Source organism: Bos indicus, chromosome 27 (assembly GCF_029378745.1).
Source record: "Bos indicus isolate NIAB-ARS_2022 breed Sahiwal x Tharparkar chromosome 27, NIAB-ARS_B.indTharparkar_mat_pri_1.0, whole genome shotgun sequence".
Classification (NCBI taxonomy): Eukaryota; Metazoa; Chordata; class Mammalia; order Artiodactyla; family Bovidae; genus Bos; species Bos indicus.
The window spans coordinates 26,376,475-26,401,443 of NC_091786.1; the positions used below are offsets into that span (position 1 = coordinate 26,376,475).

The window sequence follows — 24,969 nt, forward strand, 5'->3', positions numbered from 1 at the left end:
AAGGTGATATTAATGTTTAAATCAATAGACTTTGAGTAAAACAAATCACCATCCAAAATGTGGGCGGGCCTCATCCAATCAGTTCAAGGTCTGAAGAGCAAAGACCGAGGTTCTCCCCCCAAAAAGAAATCCTGCCTCAAAGAAACCTTGCTTGAATTCCCACATTTAGGTTTTGGGTATGAGATTGCAATATCAACTTTTCCCTGAGTTTCCAGTCTGATCAAGTAAGCCAATACCTTAAAATAAATGTGTGTGTGTCTATATTATCTTCTACCACTTCTGTTTCTCTGGAGAACCCCGGCTGTTACTCATGCCATGGAAGTCTTTTAAATTAATTTAGACATTGCTTAAAAGTGAATAGGTGTTTACCTGCTTGGAGACAACAGGATGTTCTAAATTCATCCATATATTTATTCAAGTTTTTTTTTAAGTATCAACCACGTGTCAGGTATTGTGGCCAGTGTTGAGTAAAGAGTAGGGCCAAAGTGGGAATTCCCTGATGGTCCAAGGGTTAGGATTCTGTGCTTCAACTGCAGGGGACACGGCTTCGATCCCTGGTCAGGGAACTAAGATCCTGCATCAGTTAAAAGGCCTTAGGGGCAGAGCTGGAGCTTCCCTGAAGAAATTCTACCTGTATAGACAGTGGCTGCGCTCCATGTATGAGTGTTGCAATGCGCCCTGCAGATTTCTTACCTGCCTAACCAACCCCCACGATCACGTTAACCATTCCCTGCAATAAGCCTCTTCTTATATTATCTCCTAATGCTTTTGTTTCTGTGGCTGAACCCTGACTAATACATTGAACATGAGACTTAAACAGTCAGAAGAGTGGTGGGGGTAGAGGGCGGGTGGAAGCAGTTTGGGTTTGAATTCAAACTGGCTTCTTGGAGAATCAAAGTGTGATTATGTTACCGAAAGTTCGGGTCCAGGTCCTCGCCACTCAAAAGCCAATAAACAGGCCAGGTTGGTGGAAAGGAAAGTTTGCTTTATTTCGGATGCTGGCAACGGGGGTGGGGGAGGACAGATGTCTGTCCAAAGGTGGTTCCCCCTCCACTGACAACCAGAGGGGCAAGAGCTTTTATAGACTGAGGGAGGGGGCTACATGCAGAAACAGCACAGTCCGCTCTTACGATCATCTTCAAGTTGGTCACTGGTGGTCTGACCAGCTTCATCTTGATTGTTTTAAATATAGTTAATCTTCAGTTCCAGGGTCAGTTGTTTACATTTCTTTGAGGCCAGTTCTTGAAACTGTGGCAGCTTATGTCACGGCTACAGTCTGGTCATCGTGTAGTTAGCGTCTTCCACCTGGTGGGGGTTTCGGTGTCTATAAGACAGCTCACAGCATATGGCTCAGAATATTATCCATAGCCCTTGAGAAGGAACTAAAGTTCCCTGACTATGCTTAATGAGTACATCATTAGTATTTGGTCTCCTTTGACCGCTACCCTTTGTTTCCACATTTTCTCATTTCTCTGATTAAACTAATAAGTTTTGACTGAGATTTCAACAGACAAAAGGCAGGCAGAGGACATTGGGGTAAGGATCATAGGGTCCTGCTCTGTTTCAAAGAAGAGAAAAAGGAACATGAAATTAAAGAAGAGAGAAGTGGGCAGGGGCTGGATCAAGCCCAGAGGTAATGGCAATTTTAAAAGGAAAAAGAAGTAAAAAAAAAAAAAAACTAAATTTGGTTTTTAAAAGGTTGATTTTAGCTACAGAAGAATAGCTTGGATGGAAATGTGATTTTAGAGGTCAAGGGTAGAAGGCGCAGACTACAGAGGGAGATTTAGAGATAGCAAATGATGCAAACTGTAAGCATAGGACCGGCAGAGGTGAAAGTCACTCAGTCGTGTCCAACTGTTTGTGACCCCATGGACTATACAGTCCATGGAATTCTCCAGGCCAGAATACTGGAGTGGCTACCATTTCCGTTCTCTAGGGGATCTTCCCAACCCAGGGATGGAACCCAGGTCTCTTGAATTGTAGGTGGATTCTTTACCAGCTGAGCCACAAGGGAAGCCCAGGACCAGCAGAAGTTGTTGGTCAATTATATATGGACAGGTGAAGACAATCAAGGATGACCTGAGTTTCTGTCTTGAGCAACTGGGTGAATGGTGGATTCCTTTATTGAGACAGAGATCAGAGGACCAACTTACATTCTTTAGAGAGAAATGCGTGCGAGCTCAGGTGCTCCAGAGGTGTCCAACTCTTTGGGACCCCACGGACTGCAGCTTGAGGGCTTCTCTGTCCATGGAATTTTTCAGGCAAGAGTCCTTCCTTCTCCAGGGGATCTCTCCATCCCAGAGATTGAACCTGAGCCTGCTGCAAAAAGGGAATGGTTACCCACTCCAGTATTCTGGCCTGGAGAATTCCATGGACAGAGGAGGCTGGCAAGCTACAGTCCATGGGGTCACAAAGAGTCAGACAGCACTGAGCGACTTTCACTCACCCACTCCTGCATTGGCAGGCAGATTCTTTACCACTGTGCCACCAAAGCTCTGTTCTGCACATTTTAGGTTTCATAAGACCTCGCAGCATCCAGGTCAAGTGGGCATTCGAATAATCAGGTGTGAAGCTTGGCAAGAAGGGCAGAATTAGAGATTAACCTGAGAAAGACATCAGGTAGAGGGTACTTAACTTACGGGGTGGGGGTGGGGAGTAGGGGTGGAGAACCAACTCACATTGAAAGGGAAAAGAGCCCAGGTTTAGCAGGAGGATCCTTAAGGAACTTAACTGAGAATGAACAGTGGGGCTTAGTGAGGTCACAGTGACTTGCGTTGGATTTGACTTAACGGCTGTTTTAAATCCGAGTCCGCCCAACCTTTTACTGCACTAACAATCAGATCGCGGCCAAACACCGCCGCCTGGCTGGAGCCGGCTCACGCAGAACTGAAACCTCCAACGCGAGCCGGCCCCGCCCCCGCCCACGCGAGCAGCGCCAAGGCTGCGCCCCTTCCCCGTCCTGCCAGGCTCCACAATCACCTACAGAGATCATCGCTGTGGCCAGGCGGTTGTGTCGATCCAGCTAGAGACAGGAGCTGAAACCATGGCGGAGAAGACTCAAAAGAGGTGGGTCGCTGTCTGAGGTCCTGTCCTCTCCTCCCCGCAGGGGTGGAATCTGCTCTTGGTTGCCAGTGGTGGGGACTTAGGTGGTGTCTTATTCCAGGCGCCCGGCCCAGATGGTTCCTAAGGCCCAGACCTGGCGTTCGCGGAGGGAGGAGGCGACGGGTTGGGGGTAGCGAGGGCCGGGAAAGGATGCGGAATGGGTTAGGGGAAGGTCCTGGTTCGTGGTCCCTCCGTGGCCTCGCTGGCCCTCCGCCACGCGCCCGCGCTGTCTCGGGCGGGCCTGCTGGGGATGCAGGGCGTCCCCGTCGCCTGGGACACGGAGGGACCCTCCCGTTTCCCGCGGCGCTCCGAACCCTTGTAGCTGTCCTGTGTCGCCATCACCCACGGTCCCCCAAACCCTCCCTGTGCGTCGGGGGCGCTCCGTGTATGTGCAGACAGACTCAAAGCGGGGCCCGCGCCTGGGCCAAAGCTAGCTGCTTGGTAAACGCGTGGGGACGGGCCTCGGGGCTGCTGGGCGCTGTCGGTGGAAAGGGACAGCTGGGATGCAAGACAAGCTTCAGTTAAACCGTTTCCCAAAGCAGCAAAGTTGAGCACCCTCTGCTGACTTTTTTAGAAAATGAACACCGACAAGCCTCGTTTTGGGGGCGGCCGTAAATTAACATTTAGGTTTTTCATCCATTTAGGCAGATAATTGTAATCTTTTGCATAAGCTAAAGAGGAACAGATATGCTAGGAATATTATGCACAGTATATAGGAGAGTACTGTGGAGATGAGGTTACTGTTGATATTTTATTAGTTAGGACTTCGGCTAAGTCTTCCCTCGGCTGTCTGCTCCCGGCTCCGCCCCTTCACTCCTGAGTTTTATTATTCCTGCCTCACAAAGAAATATGCTGACTGACGCACGCAACCTGGGGCGTCTTCCTTGGGCATAAAACTGAAGACAGGGCACTTTTGAGTCTCTTCCGTTCTCACTTGCCCAGTATAAGTTAAATATTAGATAATGCTTTTTTCATTAAAAAAAGAAATAGCAAGAAGGAGGCTGAGGGAATGGAAAACTAGGATCGGAAATCATGTGTAAAATGAGCTGTTTTATAGAGGTTAATTTATTTGTCCACAGCTTAATAAGATTGCTTTTTTTACACACAAACCCACCTGAAGGGAAAAGGATCGGAGAAAAAGTGTTTATAAATGGTGATACATTTATCACCATTTTCAAGGGCAAAATCATTCAGCTGACACAGGAAACTGTCCAAAGTGACAGGCTGTTTCCAGGAAACTTCCAGCTAACAAAAAAGGGATGATTGATGTTTGTGTTTTTTAGAGTGTGGCTGAGCACAAACCTTAGCATGGACTGTTGCTGTACACCTTTAAGCCCCGCCCCTTTACCAGATAACAGTTGCCCAACTCTTTGTGACCCCATGGACTGCAGCCCCCCAGGCTCCTCTATCTATGAAATTTTTCAGGCAAGAATACTGGAGTGGGTTGCCATGCCATCTTTTGGAGGGGGTGCGGTCCTCCCAACCCAGGGATTGAACCTGCTTCTTTTGCATCTCCTGCGTTGGCAGGCAGATTGTTTACCAGCAAACCACCTGGGAAGGCAGGTAGCAGTTACTGGGCTTCTGCCGTAAGCAACCAACTGTCGGTGAGCAACCCTTAGCGGTCCTGCTCAGCCATCCATGGGTGCTGCAGTGGGCCCCTCCCACAAGCTGCCAGCTGTCAGTGAGACAGTTAGTGGTTCCCTCTGTCAGCAGAGTGGTGGTCTTCAGGCCTCAGGCAGAGAGTCCGGTAAGAGGCAGATCCTGGGAATACTTGGGGGCTGTGTCCTGCAGGGCTTCAGAGCCTTGGCCAAGGCCTCCCACTGGCCAGGCTCAGGTCTTGAGCGGCTGCGAACCTCTCCCCCATCCCTGTGTCTGCAGCATAATAACAGTGGTGTCTGCATAGGATGCAGTCTGCAGGACCCAGCCTCTGCCCTAAGGGTGGCTTGAGGAGCCTGAGAGTCACTGGGGTCCTGGGCGCCTGTCTCCTTCAGCAATGACGGCTAGGCAGAGTCTGGGGACGGATGGATATCTGATGGATATCTGCCTCTTCTTAGCCAGGACCTGGACTTTGGAGGGTGACAGTGGTGCCTTGGGACCTGGGCCTTGTCAGAACAGAGAATAACATTTATTTGGTAGAGTTTTACAGGAACATCGTTACCTGACCATGAACCAACCTCAAGAACAAAGGATCTGACACCAGGATGTTTGGTAACAACTAACCATGCCCCCACCCCAATTCCTAGAAAAGGGCTTTGCTGAAGGCTTTCAGGGAGTTTGGGGGTTTTAAGGCATAAGCTACCCATCTCCTTGCCTGGCTCTACAGTAAACCTTTCTCTGCTCCAAACTGACGTTTTAGTATTGTTTGGCCTCGCTGTGAGTTACATGGACTTGTGTTTCAATAATACTAGGACAGTGATGTCCCGGGAATGAACTTTGCTTCAAGAAGTTTCAAGGCCCTGGGCTTCAATTTCCCCATCTAGAAAATGAGAGGTTTGGAGCATTTTCTGTTTTCTAGTCCATCCCTGTGTCTGCAGTGTAATGGCAGTGGTGTCTGCATAGGATGCAGTCTACAGGACCTAAAGTTTTTCCTTCTATTCAATGGAAAGGTTATATATTTTCTGTGATTTCAGCAGACAAGTGACATGTAGTAACCCAGATGGATCATTTTTAAATTGTATTATTTTGTGCCTTGTAGAGAGTCAGTGCCTGTGAAAATGGTGGAGACAGACATAGCTGTGTCTCCTCTGGACATTTCTTAAAGATAGATTTAAGGATTATAAGTTTTTTATTTTATCAGTATTTTTTTTTAACTTACTTATTTTTGGCTATTCTGGGTCTTCATTGCTGTGTGGGGACTTTCTCTGGTTGCAGTGAATGGGGGCTGCTCTCCAGTTGCGAGGTGTGGGCTTCTCGTTGCAGCGGCTTCTCTTGTTGCAGGGCATCGGCTCTAGGCTGGGTGGTTGTGGTGCATAGGCTTAACTGCTCCATGGCACGTGGAACCTTTTAATTTCAGAGATGCTTGCTCCTTGGGAGGAAAGCTATGACAAACCTAGACAGCATGTTAAAAAGCAGAGATACCACTTTGTCAACAAAGGTCTGTATAGCCAAGGTTACTGTTTTTTCCAGTAGTCATGTATGGATGTGGGAGTTGGACCATAAGGAAGACTGAGCACCAAAGAATTGATGTTTTCAAACTGTGGTGCTGGAGAAGACTCTTCAGAGTCCCTTGGACCCCAAGGAGATAAAAAACGAGTCAATCCTAAAGGAAATCAACCCTGAATATTCATTGGAAGAATGATGCTGGAGCTGAAGCTCCAGTACTTTGGCCACCTGAGGCAAAGAACGGACTCCTTGGCAAAGAGCCTGTGCTGGGAAAGGTTGAGGACAAGAAGAGAAGGGGGCAGCAGAGGATGAGATGGTTGGATAGCATCACTGACTCAGTGGATATGTGTTTGAGCAAACTGTGGGAGATAGTGAAGGACAGGGAAGCCTGGCATGCTGCAGTCCATGGAGTCAAAGAATTGGACACAATTTAATGACAACGACAGCAATGTGGAATTGTCCCAGACCAGGAATCGAACCCATGTCCCCTGCATTGGCAGCCAGATTCTTAGCCAGATTCTTAGTTCTGATGGATATTCTTTTTACTTAGAGCCTTAAAAATACTTTGTGAGAGGAAGATTTGTTCACTTAAATTTACAGAAGAAAAATCCGTACATGTCTTTTTTAAGTTTTCCACATCAGTATGGAAGTGGTGATTTTTTTTAATATTTATTTTTGGTGTTACTCTGCATTTATATTAGGGAATAATTGGGTGGATTCTGGAATATGAATGATGGAGAAACATGTTAAAGAGTTTGTACTCAGCTGACGCTCAGCTATATTTCTGGTCTAGCGCTCTCTCATAGCCCCAGATCTAGATATACTGGGTCTTTCTCCATGGGTACCTCAAACTGACTTCATCTAAAATTTAACCAAATAACTTCCATTTTTCATTTTCTTTTCTACATACTGATGTTTTTCAAATCTTTCAACAGATAATGTCAGATGCCTCCTAACTTTTTCCCCAAGTGCTCATCACATAATCTTTCAGTTTTTTTTCTTTTTTCCTAGAAATCTTCCCTTTGAAGTCCTCTGTCTTTGCTCTCTAAGACCAATGCACAGCAATTACCCTAATGTTCCCCTCTGTCCTTGTATGCTGGAGCCTCTGATTCTAGTCCCTGGCTTCAATTTTTTTGACTTAGCAATGTAGCTTGGAGGTCATCCGGACTCTTTACACACAGGATTGTTCCTTCTTTTTTATGCTGTATATTAGTTCGTACTATACCATAACGCATTAACCAGGTCCCTACTAATGAATACCTAGATTGTTTTGAGCTTTTTGCTGTTTAAAAACAATGTTGGTATTAAAAGAGTCCAGTGCCTCTTTTCTTCTCAAGCATTTTAAGAACACGTGATAAATGATTTTAGGTTGATGGATGGTGTATCACCTGAGAAGTTTATAATATATTAAATCTTACAGTTTACTTTTCATTTTTCCATCAATTTGTTTTAACCATTCTATCATTGCAGTGCCAGGATAGCTCCTATAACAATATTTTTAAACCTTACCCATGATGCATGTTCCTTTTTTCTTCCTGCAGCGTGAAGATCGCACCTGGAGCAGTTGTGTGTGTAGAGAGCGAAATCAGAGGTGATGTCACTATAGGTAAGAGAATAGCCTATAAGTGTTGTCTCTCAAGAATTGGTGTTATTTAGTTTATTTCTGTGCTTTACAGTTCATTAGGTATTATTTTCTATGTTTGACTGAGCTCCTAATTTTATTGACAAAGCAATGTATTTCTCTAAGTGTTTAATATTTCTCAAATAATTTAGTGTGATGGAGTCTATGTTTAAACTCCCATCTGATAGACTAAGGCAGTATAATAAAGTAATTTATTCGAGAGACATCTGAGTACCTACTGTGTGCCAGGCCCTATGCTCACACCTGTGCTTGCACTCTGGACCCAGCAGTGAATATAGCAGAGCTTACACTCTTCTAAGAGTGTAAACCACAGAGTCTGATGGACCTGGGGTTAGCATCCTTGCTCTTTATCTGCTGGATTACCTCAGGCATATCACTTAGTCTGTCATTTTCCCCTTCTGTGTAATTGCGTGTATCAGAATTAGGGTCAGCAGCTTGTAGTGGTGGCTTAACACACGGAAGTTACTCTCTCGTATAAAAAGCCTAAGGGTAGGCAGTTCACGTCCTGTCAGTTGGTTGTCCGGGAGCTGCGCCTCACAGGCCAGGGCGTGATGGCTGGAGCACCAGGAGTGTCCTGGGTCAGAAAGGAGAGGAGTGGAAACTAAAGGGTGCGCCTCCCAGTGGAGTCCGCTCCCCTTAGGTAGTCTTCCTGAAGGTTCCACAACACTCTTTGCCTTGGGCCTGATCTCAAGGACACGTCTAGCTACGGAGAATGCTGGGAGATGTAGTCTAAACCGGACACATTGCAGCCCCCGTATTGGATTCTCTTACATAGAAAAAGGGAAGAATGGATATTCAGTGGAAGCAGCTTTTGTCACATGCAAAATAAGAGTGCCTTCCTCAAAGCTTTTTGAAGGATTAAATAAGAGAATATTTATGAAAGTCATGGCCCAATACCTGACATGTAGTAAGCACTCAATAAATGTTGGCTAGCTGCACTGTAAAATCAGTGTAGCCTTGCTCTAGAGGTAAAGTCCAGCGTTTAAAATGAAATGAAAAATTTAACATGTGGCAGCATGGGCTTCGCTGCTGGCTCCGTGGTAAAGAATCTGCCTGTATTGCAGGAGATGTGGGTTCAGCCCCTGGGTGGGGAAGATCCCTTGGAGAAGGAAATGGCAACCCTTTTTTATTCTTGCCTGGGAAATCCATGAACCGAGGCGCCTGGTGGGCTGCAGTCTGTAGGGTCGCAAAAGAGTTGGACACGACTTAGCGACTAAACAGCAACTTGCTCATATGAACATGATTGAGTTCCCCCAAATGCACGTTTTAGCCACTAGATCTTTTCCATACGTTTCACTGGACATGGTACCCTGGTAGCTTTATTAACGTGCGCGCATATTTACTAGCCACTGAGTGTTACCAGAGTAGAGCTTTCAGGAAACTAAGTGCACTTTCAGAGAGAAACTGTGCCTTGTTCCCTTACACTAACAGGAACTACAAAAGAAAAAAGAATTTCTGTAATTTTAGTAAGTCTAAGCCACTTCAGGATCATGTCTTATAAAACTAGTTACGATTGTGCCAGTATTATGGAGCATAATTAGGGCTTTGCCCAGGTTGGATCTAATTAATTATTTTAAATGGACAGAATTTCAAAGTTTAGAAGGTGACTCTGTTTCTTTTCAGTCCTGTGTTAACTTTTAAACCACTTGCAGACTTTTTGTGAGGAGAAATTAGCCACATGTTTCTCTTCCTCTGCATTTTTATTCTAGTATTTTTATGGTTTTCATCATGATTCGAGGGATAACACCTAATATTAATTCGCAGGGTACTCTGTAATTAGAAGGAAAGTAAGACTAAAATAAAAAAAAAAATATGGAGTAGGAAATGGCAGCCCACTCCAGTGTTCTTGCCTGGAGAATCCCAGGGACCGGGGAGCCAGGTGGGCTGCCATCTGTGGGGTCGCACAGAGTCGGACACGACTGAATCGACTTAGCAAGACTAAAGTAATGATATTTCCCTCTCATTTCTACTTCTTCCCTACTTTAAACAATGTGTTCAGTATCTACTGTGTAGTAGACACATAGATAGTCTGGATATCTCTACAGGCATAAGTGTACACACAAGTATACATATATGTTTGTGTGTGTGTTTCAGATTTGAAATAACAGGTTCTGTCCTTGCAGAAGCTTCCCTAGAAAAGCAGTAAAGGCTTTATCCTGTGCCAGGGAGAGCTGGACCGCTGCGTAGGACTGCGGCCTGGGGGTTTCAGGAATCAGCACTCACTTTCCTGTTTTCCCTCTGTCTTTCTTGTCTTGGTGCTCTTCCCTCTTCTTTATCCCTCTTATCCTCCTGCCTTCCTTGAACGTTGAAATTATGTAAAGAAATGTGGTATTTAAATCTGCTTTCCATATAAGCTGATCAGGTGATCATGAACCACTCTGGTGGTTAAAATATAAAATTATTGTTCAGTACAGATTTTCAGAGATGGATTGTAGCATAAGAAATGATAATAATCTTTTTTTTTAACTAGTGACTTTAATTTCATCATTGAATGGATCTAAGTTAATATTTTGTTGGGTTTATTTTTGACCCAGGTTTTTAAAATCAGAAAATGTTCTCACTTTACAGAAACACCTCAATTTTCAAAACTAAGGAAAAGATTCAGAGTGATACCCAGTGTATCACTCTGGTATAACCCAGTTACCCAGTGTTCCATGCTCCATATTTCTTATCTCATTTTCATTGTGCCTGTTTCTGATTCTTAATTGTATATATAAATATGGAAATTTTCCAGAACTGATACTTAGATAGTCATTTCTATCACTTTTGTATTTGGTGTAAAATAATCTCTAATCTTTTGGTACTGTTAATTGCTTTTTCTGATATAATATCTCAGATTAAAAAAAGCTCTTGGTAGATATAAAGTTAAATCAGAGCAGAGAGTAGAGATAAGTTACCTGATGAAAACTCACTCTCCCTGCCGTGTTCTTTTTCCTTCTTTTTTGGGGGGGGAGGGGTGTGGAATTTTCTTAGGGAAACTTTTATTTTTTATTTATTAAAAAATTTCATTGATGTACAGTTGATTTATAATGTGTGTTGTTAGTTTCTGCTGTACAGCAAAGTGAATCAGTTACACATGTACATATACCCCCCGTTTTTTAGAGTCTTTTCCCACACAGGTCACTACAGAGTATTGAGTAGAGTTTCCTGTCCTATACAGTAGGTCCTTACTGGCTACCTATTTTATGTATAGTTGTGTGTATATATCAATCCTAATCTCCCCATTTATCCCTCCCTCCCTTCCTCCCTGGTGACCATGTTTTCTGTATCTGTGACTCCATTTCTGTTTTGTAAATAAGTTCATTTTTTTAGATTCCACGTATCACATTATATGGTATTTGTTTTTCTCTCTGACTTACTTCACATAGTATGATCATCTCTAGGGCCATCCATGTTGCTGCAAATGGCACTATTTCATTCTTTATGATGGCTGAGGAATATTCCATTATGTATATGTATCCCATCTTCTTTATCCATCCCTTTGTCGATGGGCTGTTGTTTTTCAACTTATGGCTGGTTTTGTTTTTGCTTAATTTATCAGAATAGCTAATGTAAGTCTTCTCCTGTTACAGTATAGATATGGAGATTTCACGATGTTTTACATAACTTTGCATCCCCTCGTCAGTTTTACCTTGCTGTGTTTCAGTTAGTAGAACATTACATTTTCTGTTTTCCTAGAAAATCAAGTATTTGGTTTATCAAAGAAACTAGTCTGAAGCTTTGAAGTGTATTCCTTAATCAGAAACCCTATGTCTGTGGCACTGACGGAACCTGACCCCTTTCATTAGAGTCTGTTAGGAAACAGAGCTTAGGAAAAATAACAGTTCTCTCGTTAATTATAATTTGGGTAAATAAGGTTTCATCTTATTTACTATCAAGCCTGCTTTTTTTTTTTTTTAAGCCTGCTTTTAATTAGACTGCCTTGATTCATGGGTTTTGCGTTATTTTCTGAAAATTTTGTTTTAAAAGCTGAAACCCATCTTAGAAAGGTGCGTCCGTGCACAGTCCTGCGGTCCTGTTGCAGCCTGGAGGCAGACTCCTGGGGTTAGGACGACACTTGGGGACTCCTGGTGTGAAGGCAGAGCGCCTGCAGGGACACAGCTTTGTGATGGAAGCACTTTGCCCCACGTTGTTGTTCTTTGCATTAGAGTTTTTAATACAGATCAAAAGCTTCCCTTTTATTGTGGAAATTTTTTAAAATTGAGGTCACATTGGTTTATAATATTACATAAGTTTCATATGTACAACATTATATGGAAATCTTTTTCAATAAGGCAAAACAGTGGCTTTGACTTGAGAAATGCATCGAATATAAAACAGTTGTTAAAAGTACTTCGTCTTGTAGGCCAAAGGAATTGTTTTCATTTTCAAGAGACCTTGTGGCTTTTGGAACTATTTATTGACATATGAAAATGTCCACAAAGATTGCTTTCTGTGGCAAAGATAGAAAGGAAAAATACCCTTTACCAACTGAAGGGAATGGAAATACGATGCAAGGAATGTCTTTCTGGCTAGGTTGCGTCAAGCCCAGCCAACCATTTAGAAAAATAATTCATCAGCCAGTAAGGCAGCTCCAACTCTAGACACGTTTATCCAAACAAGGAGATAAGCCAAATAGGGTTTCAGCACATTTGGTAAGAAAATACACAAACTACCCTGCCAGAAAGAGCTCCAGAAAGTTCACGACAGCCTTTTAACAAAAACTTTCCATGGTGACAGATTTTTATTTTTAAAGCATTTTAACCCCAAGACCCTTCAACTTGGTTTGAATTCAGACCCGTCCTAGGTGAAAGTGCCACTTGCGTGCAGAAAAGTGTGGAGCAGACTGTGCTCACGTTTCAGCGAGAGGTTGCTGCCCGCGTCTTGCACTAGTGCTGGGCAATCAGGCTTTCTGGGGCCAGCCTCCAGCGCTGTGCAGAGACAAAGCACCTGGTCAGACGTTTCCTTTAAGAAGTTCACCAAACTTAAGTCTTAGCAGTCACAACCTCATGCGAAGAGTTGACTCATTGGAAAAGACTCTGATGCTGGGAGGGATTGGGGGCAGGAGGAGAAGGGGATGACAGAGGATGAGATGGCTGGATGGCATCACTGACTCGATGCACGTGAGTCTGAGTGAACTCCAGGAGTTGGTGATGGACAGGGAGGCCTGGCGTGCTGCGATTCATGGGGTCGCAAAGAGTCGGACACGACTGAGCGGCTGATCTGATCTGATCTGATATGGCAGTTCATGTTTAAAAACTAACCTCTCTAATCTCTGCCCCAAAAAAGCTCTTCAAGAGGTTAAGGGGAGCTATTTAGTTTGTCACCCATGACCTTGCTCTTTCTTCACAATTCAGAATAGATCGCATTGCCAACATTCATTGCTCATGGAAAAAGCAAGGGAGTTCAGAAAAATATCTACTTCTGCTTCATTGACTATGCTAAAGCCTTTGACCATGTGGATCACAACAAACTGTGGAAAATTCTTAAGAGACAGGAGACCAGATCACCTTACCTGTCTCCTGAGAAACCTGTATGTGGGTCAAGAAGCAACAGTTAGAACCAGACATGGAACAACGGACTGGTTCCAAATTGGGAAAGGAGTATGTCAAGGCTGTATATTGTCACCCTGCTTATTTAACTTCTGTGCAGAGTACATCATGCAAAATGCCAGGCTGGATGAAGCACAAGCTGGAATCAGGTTTGCTGGGAGAAATATCAGCAATCTCAGATATGTAGATGATACCACTCTATTGGCAGAAAATGAAGAGGAGAGAGCCTGTTGTTGAGAGTGAAAGAGGAGAGTGAAAAAGCTGGCTTGAAACTTAACATTAAAAAAAACTAAGATCACGGCATCTGGTACCATCACTTCATGGCAAATAGAAGGGGAGAAAGTGGAAGCAGTGACAGATTTTATTTCTTTGGGCTCCAAAATCAGTGCAGGCAGTGACTGCAGCCATGAAATTAAAAGATGCTTGCTCCTTAGAAGAAAAGCTATGATAAACCTAGACAGTGTATTAAGAATCAGAGACATCACTTTGCTGACAAAGGTCCATATATTCAAAGCTGTGGTTTTTCCAGTAGGCATACAGATGTGAGTTGGACCATAAGGCTGAGTGCTGAAGATTTGATGCTTTTGAACTGTGGTGCTAGAGAAGACTCTTGAGAATCCCTTGGACAGCAAGGAGATCAAACCTGTCAATCCTAAAGGAAATCAACCCTGAATATTCATTGGAGGACTGACGCTGAGGCTGAAGCTCTAATACTTTGGCCACCTGATGAGGAAAGCTGACTCATTGGAAAAGACTGTGATGCTGGGAAAGATTGAAGGCAAAAGGATAACGGAGTGGCAGAGGATGTGACTGTTAGATGGCATCACCGACTCACTGGATATGAGTTTGAGCAAACTCCAGAAGAGAGCGAAGGACAGAGGAGTGTGGCATCCTGCAGTGCCTGGGGTCACTAGGAGTTGGACACAGCTTAGGGACTGAGCAAGAGTTTCACCTTTCAAGTCACTTCAGAACTCCAGGACTTGTAGTTTGGCAGTGTGACCACCAGGTGGAGGTGTTTTCTTAAACGTCTCATGGAATCTGCTCACTGGTCTCCTGTAGTGCTTTCTATCCCAGGGAAGGCCCTGAGACTTAGAACCAGTTTTCCAGTTATTTACTAACCCTCTTGTTAAGAATGATAAGAAATAATAATAATAAAATACCTGGCTAACACAGCGCCAACATTATTTTTAAAAGGGAAAACATGAAAATATCAGTTGTTTTCAAACCTGTACTTTAGAGGAACTTTTAAAGAAGCACAGGTCCCAGTGTAACCTTTGTCTTATCAGCCTTTTCTCACGTAGCTTTTTGCAAGACTGCTTGTTGTCAAAAGCTGCAGCCTGAGGACCAGCAGAATATCTTGTGCCCCTGGGTACTAATCTAGCTGTGGTAAAGGATCTGCTTTCTGTCATAGCCAGGACGACCTCTTCCTCCTGTCAGATTTTTAATGCCAGTATGGAAAATTTTTATTAATCTGTTTCACTGTCTTACAGTAAGGTGAAGAATTTCTTCCCTGTTTAAAAGGAGGTTTCACCCTGTTACCTGAGTATCAGGGGAATAAAGCAGTCCCTTTTCTTCTGTTTCTCAGACCAGAAAGAGTTATTTTGTTTACTCTGATAAAGTTCTTAGCTCTTAGTGTCAGATAGTGATGAACCTCCCATTTTGAAGAACTATGGGCCAGACCCCATGATCTCCTTTCCAAATATAATCCACACTTCAACCTGGTGAGATAGGCTATCATAGACTTCATCTTTTTATAGATGAGAAAACTGAAGCATTTGAGAGGCTAAGCACACAGCCTTTCAGTAATAAAGGCCAGAGCCTGGACTTTCTAGACAAGGGATGTGGTTGCTGGCTGGGGCTTTAATTATAAAGAACCGAAAATAGAAAGATCGTGTCCCTTTATCATAGAATATCTTGACATAAAATATAAATATGGTATTGTGCAAACCACAGCTTTAAATTGCTTCACACAGCTGGAAGGACCTATAAGAAGTTTCTCATTTCAAAGGAATCCAGTGTTTGTTTCAACATTGTTTTAGCACCTCTCGCCAGAAGTGGTAATTCTTCTAAATGCCTTATATTAAGGGGTTGGTTAAATAAATCATGGTATATTAATATAATGTGAAATAATATTCAACAGTTTATGTGGAAAAAAATCATGATAACTTTTTAGGTGAAAAAGCAAGTTGCAGAATAAGTACCATTCCTTAGTTTTTGAAATTCATATTTTAGTATGTAAAATTCATATTTTTTCTCCTTCAAGTTGAACTTATCTTCTAACTTTCTAGGGAAATATATTTTATATACAGTCATATTTACAGATTTTAAATATACACTAGTACTCAAGTCTGGAGTAATACTCCAAACTTTTAAGAATAGTTACCTCCAGGGAATGAGATCAGCAGGAGGAGAGAGGATCTTTCACTTTTGACTTTGATTGAGTTTTTTGGGGTAAGCAGGTATTCCTTTTATAATTATGTGTATGTGTGTATGTATATTTATAATTATGTGTATGTGTGTTATATTTATGATTATATATAGGTATATTTATAATTATATATGTGTGTGTATTTAAAATTATGTGTATGTATGTGTGTATTTATAATTATGTATATGTGTGTGTATATGTTTATAATTACGTGTATGTGTGTATATTTTTTAACCAAAGGAAAAAGGCACCCGTGGTCACAGTCATGGCCACCTTGAGAAGTTTCCCAGGGATCTGAGTGACCCCATCTTCTATTCTGAAATCTCCTATCCTAAACAGGAGCATTTGCCAGGAAAGTTTTACTTTAGCAACTGAGGATTTAGGGAGCCAGAGGTGCCACAAAGAACAAAGCCACCCTCTATGTGTCCCCTGACCCCGCACCCCATGTTGGGCCCCACCCTCTGTTATCAGTCCCCAGCTCTTCTTGTTGGGGAAAAAAATAAGCTGTCCTGAGAGTCTTTCCAGTTCTCTGGGCACCAGGAACACCTCCTTATTTATTTTAATACATTTCTGAGTGAGCGTGTTAAGTCTTCCCGATTTTCAAGACAAACAAAGCTCCAGAGGGCAACAGTAGCACCCGTTCCTTTTTGTTTCCCTGTAACACGCAGCCCTGCGTCTTGCCTGTCACTGGCAGATAGTGATTGTTGAGTAAATTAACAGTTGATTAGTGCAGTCGACTGAAGCAGTTGAGTGCTGAATTTGATGGGCAGTGTCGTCTGCCTGCCTCCCTCCCTACCTCGTGCCAGCGCTTCTGCCCACCCTGTCGTGCTGTCGGAGTCAGTTGCATCCTGTACAAAGCAAAACTTCCTGTCCCCGTGTCTACAGATAAGGACGGCCTTGATCTGCGTTGGTGGGGCAGGTTGGGAGGGAGTGCCTGCGGTGAGGTGATGCTTTCTCATCAGTGGCTTCACTATCAGCCAAATGCTAGGCCTTTGGGTCAGTCGAGCGGAGGAAGGGAATGGTACAGTCCGGAACCGACGGCCTTCTTTAGGCCGTGCAGGGCCTCCTCCACCCCGGTGGTGAAGGGATGCGATGAGGGCCCTTCCTGCCCCGCAGCGTGAGGCTGGAGTCACTGCCTCAGCTCAGCTCTCCCACTGCCAGACTCCATTAACCACGCTTGGCTCCTTCCTCTGCCTCCCTTTATCCTTTTCAACTGGTTAAAATCGTATCCTCGACCAGACTCAAGGGCTCTGCCTTCTTCCACTGAGTAGGCTTATAATAAGGATGGTGACAGTGTAACAAAGGTCAGGTTAGTCTCCATGTTTTCTAACTCTCATTCCACCCATATTTCATCATGTTCCCTGAATAAAAGGACTAATCCTGTAATACACCAGCATGAGAAAGTGTTATGTGGTTCACCAGCATAAGCAAGCACCAGTGTTGTAAGCAAGGAGAGCCTTACCTTTAGGAGGGAAGAGAAGGAAAGGAATTAACTTTTATTGCCAACTCTGTGCCAAAATATCATTGTCTACAAACAGTGTTTCATCTAATTCTTACAACAACCCTGCAGGACTGGTATTATCACCACCCCCATTTCACCACTGAGATAACAGAGACTTCACAGCAGAGGGTGAGCCGGACTGTCCGGCTCCAAAGCCCTGTGCTGTGTCCCCTCTCCTGGGCTGGAGATTTGGCCCAAACTACAGTGATAGCCTTTGTAACGTGCCCTCTGGGATACCTGGTACCCGCGTTAGGAAACGTTCCTCCCAAGAGCCTCCTTAGAAGCTCGGCCTCCACAAGTAATTTCTTTCCCATCTGTTTAACAGGACCCAGGACAGTGATCCACCCTAAAGCACGAATCATCGCAGAAGCCGGTCCAATAGTGATCGGCGAAGGCAACCTAATAGAGGAGCAGGCGCTCATCATAAATGCGTGAGTAGCACCCTTACACATGCTCTGAATGAGCTGCCGCAGAGAGAGTCTCCGTTCATGTCAGCCATCTGTAGGGACCTTTTACAGCTGACATCTGGAAAGCCCACTGTCTGAGAACCAGGAAGACACTAAGGATCTTTTTCAACACAAGCAGTTAGTAAGTGAGGACGCTGCAGACCAGAGGGGTGGAGGCTTGTCCAGGGTGAAGCAGCTCATAGGTGGGTGACTGGAATCCCCGAGTCTGGGTCTGGTCCTCTTCCCTTCCACGTGCCAGCCTCTTCTGTCCCGTAAGGAGGCGTCTCCTGAGGACACCCCAGTGGCCCTGCGCTGTGCTCCCAGCCTCGAGTCGTCTTCTGATGGGATGGCTTGATCCTGACTGCCATGTTATTACTCATACCAGGACACGTGAACTTCAGTCTGATGTATATTTTTGTGTGCCTTGTGGGGATAACACTCACAATTATATTTGAAAAACTGGAGGTCCTAGAGGCAATGTTTCAACTTTAAAGATTAAAAAAAATTATAAGCTATTAGAATATGTATGATCTTAGTCAACTAGACTGTAATACCTATGAAATTTTTACAAGCATCTGTAAAGCTAGATAAAATTTTGGCAGGAAATTCAAGCTTATACCTAATTTATAGCAACAGTGTATGGAATTTGTAGTAAAGACCTTGGGAAAATATTTAACTGTGATAAAGAGATTGATTTGTCTTAATGCTTACTTAGGCTTTGGGAGTTTCTTACTATATTAAGCAGTTTCTTTTTAAAATATATTTTGGCACCTTTAAGTCAATTAACAACAGCTATATTCTGCAGTAACTCAGCTGTCAGAGATAAAGCACCAATTTTAAATGGCTTCCTTCTCTTAGACTGCAAACATTTTTTTGTTACAAATGTTTCAGCTAACCACGTAACAGCATAAAATGATTATTTTACATGAATATCTGTTTACATTTCACAATCTTGAATGGTTATTAGGAATGGAAAATTTTCAAGTTAGGCATGATTTTGATTCCAATTTAACAAGCTGAAAGTCCCAGCCAGCTTCTTTTCTACCTTGTCTTGGGAAAGGTCCCCTGGGCTTTGAGTTTAAAAAATAAACAAAGGAAGACTGACCTTCTATACGCACCTGTGATTTCTTTACATTGCAGTAGTTCTTTTTCAATTCAGAATCAAGTCTTCTCCAGCATAGAGGATAAATAATTCTCTTGGATTAAGAAGTTACTTAATGTCATTACATATATCAAGCTTGATAGAGGTCCAATTGAGAGAATGAACCCAAATTCTGTAACAGGAGAATTGCTTATTGCATTATTGACTTTTTGATAATTTCTCTTTTCTTTTTATAGTCACCCTGATAATATCACTCCTGATGCAGAAGATCCAGAACCCAAACCTATGATCATTGGCACCAATAATGTGTTTGAAGTTGGCTGTTGTATCCTTTGCAATAATTTAAGAGAAATCATTCCCAACTGTCTTTCAGTACCCAATCTCCTCTGTAGAAATTGTCATAGTTTATCTATCAAATACTTTATATGTGTGTGTGTGTGTATATATATACACACATACATACACTTTATATATAATAGATCATTTAATTATACATGTGACATATATTATGTATATATATAAATAAATGTATGAATTATATTTTTAGGACTAGGCCATCCATCTCTTGAAAAGACTTATTTACAGTATATCAAAAAAAAATTATTCCCTCTCCTTCATTGAGTAACTTCAGAGAGTGAAGGAAGCATGCTGTTCTCAGGTGTGCATGCGTGCACACACACGCACTCACCTTTAGGAGCCGTCTTCCCATGTTGCTGCGTCTTGTCAGCGGGTGACGGACAGTCAGTGATTGTCTTGTCCGTCAGCGACTGAGTGGCACTGGACACGAAGCAGAGTAATCTTGGCTTCAGTCCTGATTTAAGAGCCACAGCTCTGCCCATTTGTGATTTCTGTATAGTTTTAAAATGTTGACAGTGTGTTGTTGTCTGATACAAGGAAATGGTGGATGGGCTGGAAATATTTCATTCTTTGATGTTTTTCTCCTGAGTGTTACCAGTGCCTTTGCTGATTTCATGCTCTAAAAAGAGTAAAATCTTTTCATAATGTGAGTAAAATCTTTTCATAGTGTGAGCAAAACATTATTTTATAAGAGAAACTATTAATACTTCAAGGAAAAAACTAAAGGTTTAACAATAGCAAAATATTTAAATGAATTAAGCTTCATTTATAAGATAGACCATTAGAACCATTAAGGAGTCACATAAAATTATGTTTTTAAATATTCTGATGGTATGGAATAAGGCTTGCAAAGGTAGGTGAACTGAATAAAATAAGCTACAAAAGGTTATAGAGTTTTATTTTATACAGTTTGATTTCCAGTTATATAAAGGGAATTATATATCTTTACAATGTAAAGATATGTCAGGCTGTTAACAGTGCTGCCCTTATGTGATTGGGTGTTAGACAGTTTTAATTTTTTTAAAACAATTATGAAAATATGTTTCTTAAAACAGTTATGAAAATACTCATAAAATTGGGATATAAGGTACTCATTTCTTTAAAAATACAGAAGTCATTTATTTATCCTTCGAGATATTTCTGTTTAAAGAATTAAACTGTACTTGCCTGCTGCCCTGGGCAGGGGGTTCTGGTCAGCCCAGCCTGCGGGCCCTCTCAGGCTTCGGTCCGCCCCACTGCAGGACGAGGAGAGTGAATCAGAAAGAAAAAGATGAACACGTTCACAATGTGTGCTTAACTCTGGCTTACAGACTGCCAAGCCATGAAAATAGGAGATAATAATGTTATCGAGTCAAAAGGTAAGCTACGTTTGGAACTATATTGTGAGAAGTGATTACCTCCTCTCTCTCTGTGGTGTTCTGAAAAACAGCCTAAGTGCAAACCACAACGAAGCCACGTGCTTGGAAGGACGGCAGGCATGGTTGGGAGTGGGCTAGCATAGCCGTGAGACAAATTATTTGCCTTTAAGGAACCTCATCTAATCATGTTTTTTATCCACTAAATTAAATTTCTAACTGTGTATGTTTAAATCAGGATTGAATTAAACCTTCAGGTGAAAGATTTGGAAACGATTTCTACTAAAAACTAGTGTCAATGGTAATTTAGTTGATTCATGTTGTTGTTGCATTAAAGGAAAAAAACCAGTTTCTCTACTAGTTTGCTTTCTTTAATTTCAGGACTGCTTTCCCCTAGCCCATTAGAAACATATGTAAGCTACTTATCATAGGAGGGGCTAGGCAAGGGGTCTCCTGAATTGCCACCACTGCTGGGAAGTGACTCCAAGAGCTTGTCCAGAAAGAACCGGAATGATAAGACTTGTCTATTTTTCTAAATAATGTTATCTATTTAAGAGGACAAATACAGTCATTTTATTCATTTTTAAAATTTTTATTTATTTTTGGCTGTGCTGGGTCTTTGTTGCTTCGAGGGCTTTTCTCAAGTTGAGGTACTTGGGCTTCTCGTTGCAGTGACTTCCCTTGTTGGGGCACAGGCTCTAGGGCTCGTGGGCTCAGTAGTTGTAGCTCCTGGGCTCTAGAGCTCAGGCTCGATAGTTGTGGAGCGTGGACTTAGCTGTTCTGCAGCATGTGGGATCTTCCCAGATTAGGAATGGAACTCATGTCTCCTACATTGGCAGGTGGGTTCTTTACCACTGAGCCACCAGGGAAGCCCAAGACCTCTTTATTTTTTTTTAATTAATTTATTTTAATTGGAGGATAATTACTTTACAACATTGTGGTGGTTTTTGCCATACATCGCCATGGATCAGCCATGGGCGCACATGTGTCCCCCCATTCTGAACTCCCCACCTACCTCTCTCCCTACCGGCTTTGAGTGCCCTGCTTCATACAACAAACCTGCATTGGCCAAGACCTCTTTAGAATAGTGCCTTTCCTTTCTTAGTCTTGGATGGCATGAAAGAAGAGCTTTTTTAAAATAGTAAGACTTGTTGTTAACCTACGCAGTGGTTTTTATTTAACTTGGATTGCCAGTTATGATGATGATGAGTATCAATGTCATTTTTTATTTATCGTATGCTGACCGTGTGTCAGACCTGTGCTCAACACTTGACATTTATTATCTCATTTATTCCTTACAGCCCATTGTGAAGTAGGATGGGCTCCATTTTAGAGATAAACTCGCTGAGAGCGTGTACAGGTCACACAGATCACAACGGAGCTCTGTTTTGAATCCACTTAATACTAGCCTGCCTCGTGCCTCTCTGCTGTACAAACTCTGGACTGAAGTACTTCTTTTAATATGTTTCTTAAGGACAGTTTGTATTTTTATGCTTGCATCATCTCAGGAGGAAAACAGTGTTCTCGTCACCGACTGTCCTCTGTAGTCGCTCTCTGTGTGTCTTTCCTGCAGCGTATGTGGGCAGAAATGTGATACTGACGAGTGGTTGTATCATCGGGGCCTGTTGCAACCTGAACACGTTTGAAGTCATCCCTGAGAACACAGTGATCTATGGTGGAGACTGCCTGCGTCGGGTGCAGACTGAACGGCCACAGGTGCTAGAACCTCTTTAGTCGGTAGCGTCCTTTCTAGGGCTGCTAATTTTCCCAAAATACCACATAAATGTTTTAATGGGGCAGCGAGTCTGTTATTTTAAAAGCAAGTGATTAAAATAAAGCATCAAAAAAAAAATAATAAATAAAAAAAAATAAAGCATCAGAGGAACATTCCTAAAACTACAATTTATTTGTTGACTCAACAGAATTATTGAGTCCTTAAGTTAATATCCAGAGAAGGCAGTGGCACCCCACTCCAGGACTCTTGCCTGGAAAATCCCATGGGCGGAGGAGCCTGGTAGGCTACAGTCCATTGGGCAAGAGTCAAGCACGACTGAGCGACTTCACTTTCACTTTTCACTTTCATGCATTGGAGAAGGAAATGGCAACCCACTCCAGTGTTCTTGCCTGGAGAATCCCAGGGACGGCGGAGCTTGGTGGGCTGCCGTCTGTGGGGTCACACAGAGTCCAGCACAACTGAAGCGACTTAGCAGCAGCAGTAGCAGCAGTAAGTTAATATCAGAAATACGTCCAAAGATGACAGGGACATATTGACTGTGGGAAGAGAACATCCAGGGATGTTTCTCCTAGTCTTACGTGTTTTCACTGAAGGTGCATCTCCAAGCCTTACGAACTACACTGATTTGCTCCTAAAATACCAACCTTCAGGGGTAAGAAATGAACCTACCAAATTACTTTACACCCAGCTTGGGTCCACCTATCGGTTTGCTGACATAGTTGGCCTGAAAATAAATGCAGCTTGTGAATATGCAAGTATATTTAGATATTTTCCTGGCTTATGAGGAATTGTCCCCTCCTAATAACCAAGAATAATGGCAAATATGCATTTGGAGTTTGATGTTAGAGTAGGAGATAAGTATTGATAGAGCATTTGGGGCTTCCTTTGGACAGAAGGCATTCTGATTGAAGTTTTAACCTTACTGCTTGGCACAGTCAGTATATTTCCTTAGTTACGCAGCCTCCTTCCCCTCCCCCAAAGAAATGTTTGCAAGACATTTAGCACTTTTGATTCTTAGCCATATTTTATCAGAAATTAAAATGCCAGTTCTTTCTGGGTTATTCTAATTCTGTAATCTTTGGCTTTTATTATTATAAGCAAGTATTACTATTCTTTGGACCAAAAAAGAAATAAGAACAAATCTAGTATTTTTTCACTATCTTTCTGCATAACAGCAAAATGATTGAAGAGGGAGAGATGAAGCTGGAGTTGGGGTAAGGGAGATTAGAACTAAGTGAGCAAGAATATCTGAAGTTTAATACGTAATGGTATGTACGCAACACTGTTTTCCATGTTTTACCAATTATGAGGATCACATAGAGGTCCTTGCTACAAATGATCCCCAGACTTTTTGAACCAAAGTGGTTAGGACAAAGGGCCTAAAAGTACCCCAAGTGAATTTTACAGTGAGGCCAAGTGTGAGCAAAGCTGACGTATGAAGAGTGAAGATCAGATGAGTGTCGTAGCTGTGTGCTCTGTCATATAGAAAGCAGTGTACTCATGACGTCTACTGTAATTGAAACTCTTTCACTTCTTAGAGGCCAAGATGAAATCTACAAAAAGCAAGGTTGAAAACTGATAAACATACATTTTTACATGCAAAAGTTTTTGGCTTTTTCTTATTACCAAACTTAATTTATGTTCATTGTAAACTGAAAAAGCAGGGAAGCAAAATTAAGTCAGTGAATGGGATCCACTGCAGGGGGCACAGGTTCAGTCCCTGGTCAGGGAGCTGATTCGGCATGCCTCAGTCCAAAAAACAGAGATCGGTGAAAATCACCTGTAATCCGTGACGTAGTGATAATCCTTTCTACCTGGTGCTCTCAACTTTGCTTCCTGCTGGCCAGTTCTTAAAATTCTCCTATCTTTTTAGCCCCAGACACTACAGCTGGATTTCCTGATGAAAATCTTGCCAAACTACCATCACCTAAAGAAGACCATGAAAGGAAGCTCAACTCCAGTTAAGAACTAAGAACAATAGATGACATCAAGATAATATTTGTGTTTGACCAATGTCTTTTCTTTTTTGACTGGTGTCTTTTGAAAAAGCCACATGTTTGTGCATTCATAACAGTCCACGAAACACCTGTTGACTTTATCTTGTAAAATTGAATTAGAGAAGAAAGTAATAGATTTGCATTGTAACTGTCCTCTATAATTTATATAAAATGTATTATTTTCTGATGTCCTTGTCCCATTCTGATAATTTACAGATTTTTTTGTTCTATGTTTTATGTTATATAAAATGTTGGCCATGACTTTTAGTTATGTAAAAGACTACTCATGTTAAAAAAGAACATATTGTTATGTATTTATATTCTAACAAATACTAAACTAAATAAAAATGTTGATGACAGGACCTTTACTTTAATCAGTTTTTCTACTTGCATCAACTTTCCCAAAATAGCTCTTTTAATTTTTATTGTATACTAGTTAAATATTAAAGCTAATGTGTTTACATTTGCCTTTTGTGAATTTGTGGCTGTCTAAAATTTCAGGTGAAATTTCAGCAGCTATTGAATTAATTTAGATTTCATTATGTTCCCAAGAATATTTTTTTTTTCTTTTTAGTAAAACATAAGTAATCGGGGAAAGATGTATTCAGTAGAATATGAAGTCAAAAAGAATGGTGTCTAATGAAAATGACAAGTAAATGACCATTGAGTGA

The 24,969-nt window shown here is 42.2% G+C and overlaps 1 protein-coding gene and 1 long non-coding RNA gene across 6 annotated transcripts; one reads left to right on the forward strand and one right to left on the reverse strand.

Annotated features, from left to right (window-relative positions):
* Positions 1-964: 964 nt before the first annotated feature.
* Positions 965-3,116, reverse strand: LOC109553518 (uncharacterized). Of its 3 annotated transcripts, none has more exons than XR_002180057.2 (4): positions 2,984-3,116; positions 2,447-2,603; positions 2,154-2,316; positions 965-1,305 (listed from the first exon to the last, which is right to left on the reverse strand). It is a non-coding gene; the product is annotated as an uncharacterized lncRNA (long non-coding RNA). The 3 variants fall into 3 exon arrangements; XR_011564418.1 differs by having other exon boundaries at positions 2,154-2,319; XR_011564419.1 differs by having other exon boundaries at positions 2,447-2,572; positions 2,984-3,091.
* On the forward strand, positions 2,941-24,660 carry DCTN6 (dynactin subunit 6). 3 transcript variants are annotated; one of them, XR_011564417.1, is made up of 8 exons: positions 2,941-3,066; positions 7,746-7,810; positions 17,632-17,737; positions 19,091-19,179; positions 20,522-20,569; positions 22,140-22,282; positions 23,477-23,569; positions 24,175-24,660. XR_011564417.1 is itself a non-coding variant. In XM_070781330.1 (8 exons), the coding sequence occupies exons 1-7, from the start codon at positions 3,044-3,046 to the stop codon at positions 23,486-23,488; spliced, it is 486 nt and encodes a 161-aa protein (XP_070637431.1). In that variant the 5' UTR covers positions 2,941-3,043; the 3' UTR covers positions 23,489-23,515; positions 24,175-24,660. The 3 variants fall into 3 exon arrangements, 2 of the variants coding, with proteins under 2 accessions (XP_070637431.1, XP_019809132.1); XM_070781330.1 differs by having other exon boundaries at positions 23,477-23,515; XM_019953573.2 differs by lacking the exon at positions 23,477-23,569.
* Positions 24,661-24,969: the final 309 nt, after the last annotated feature.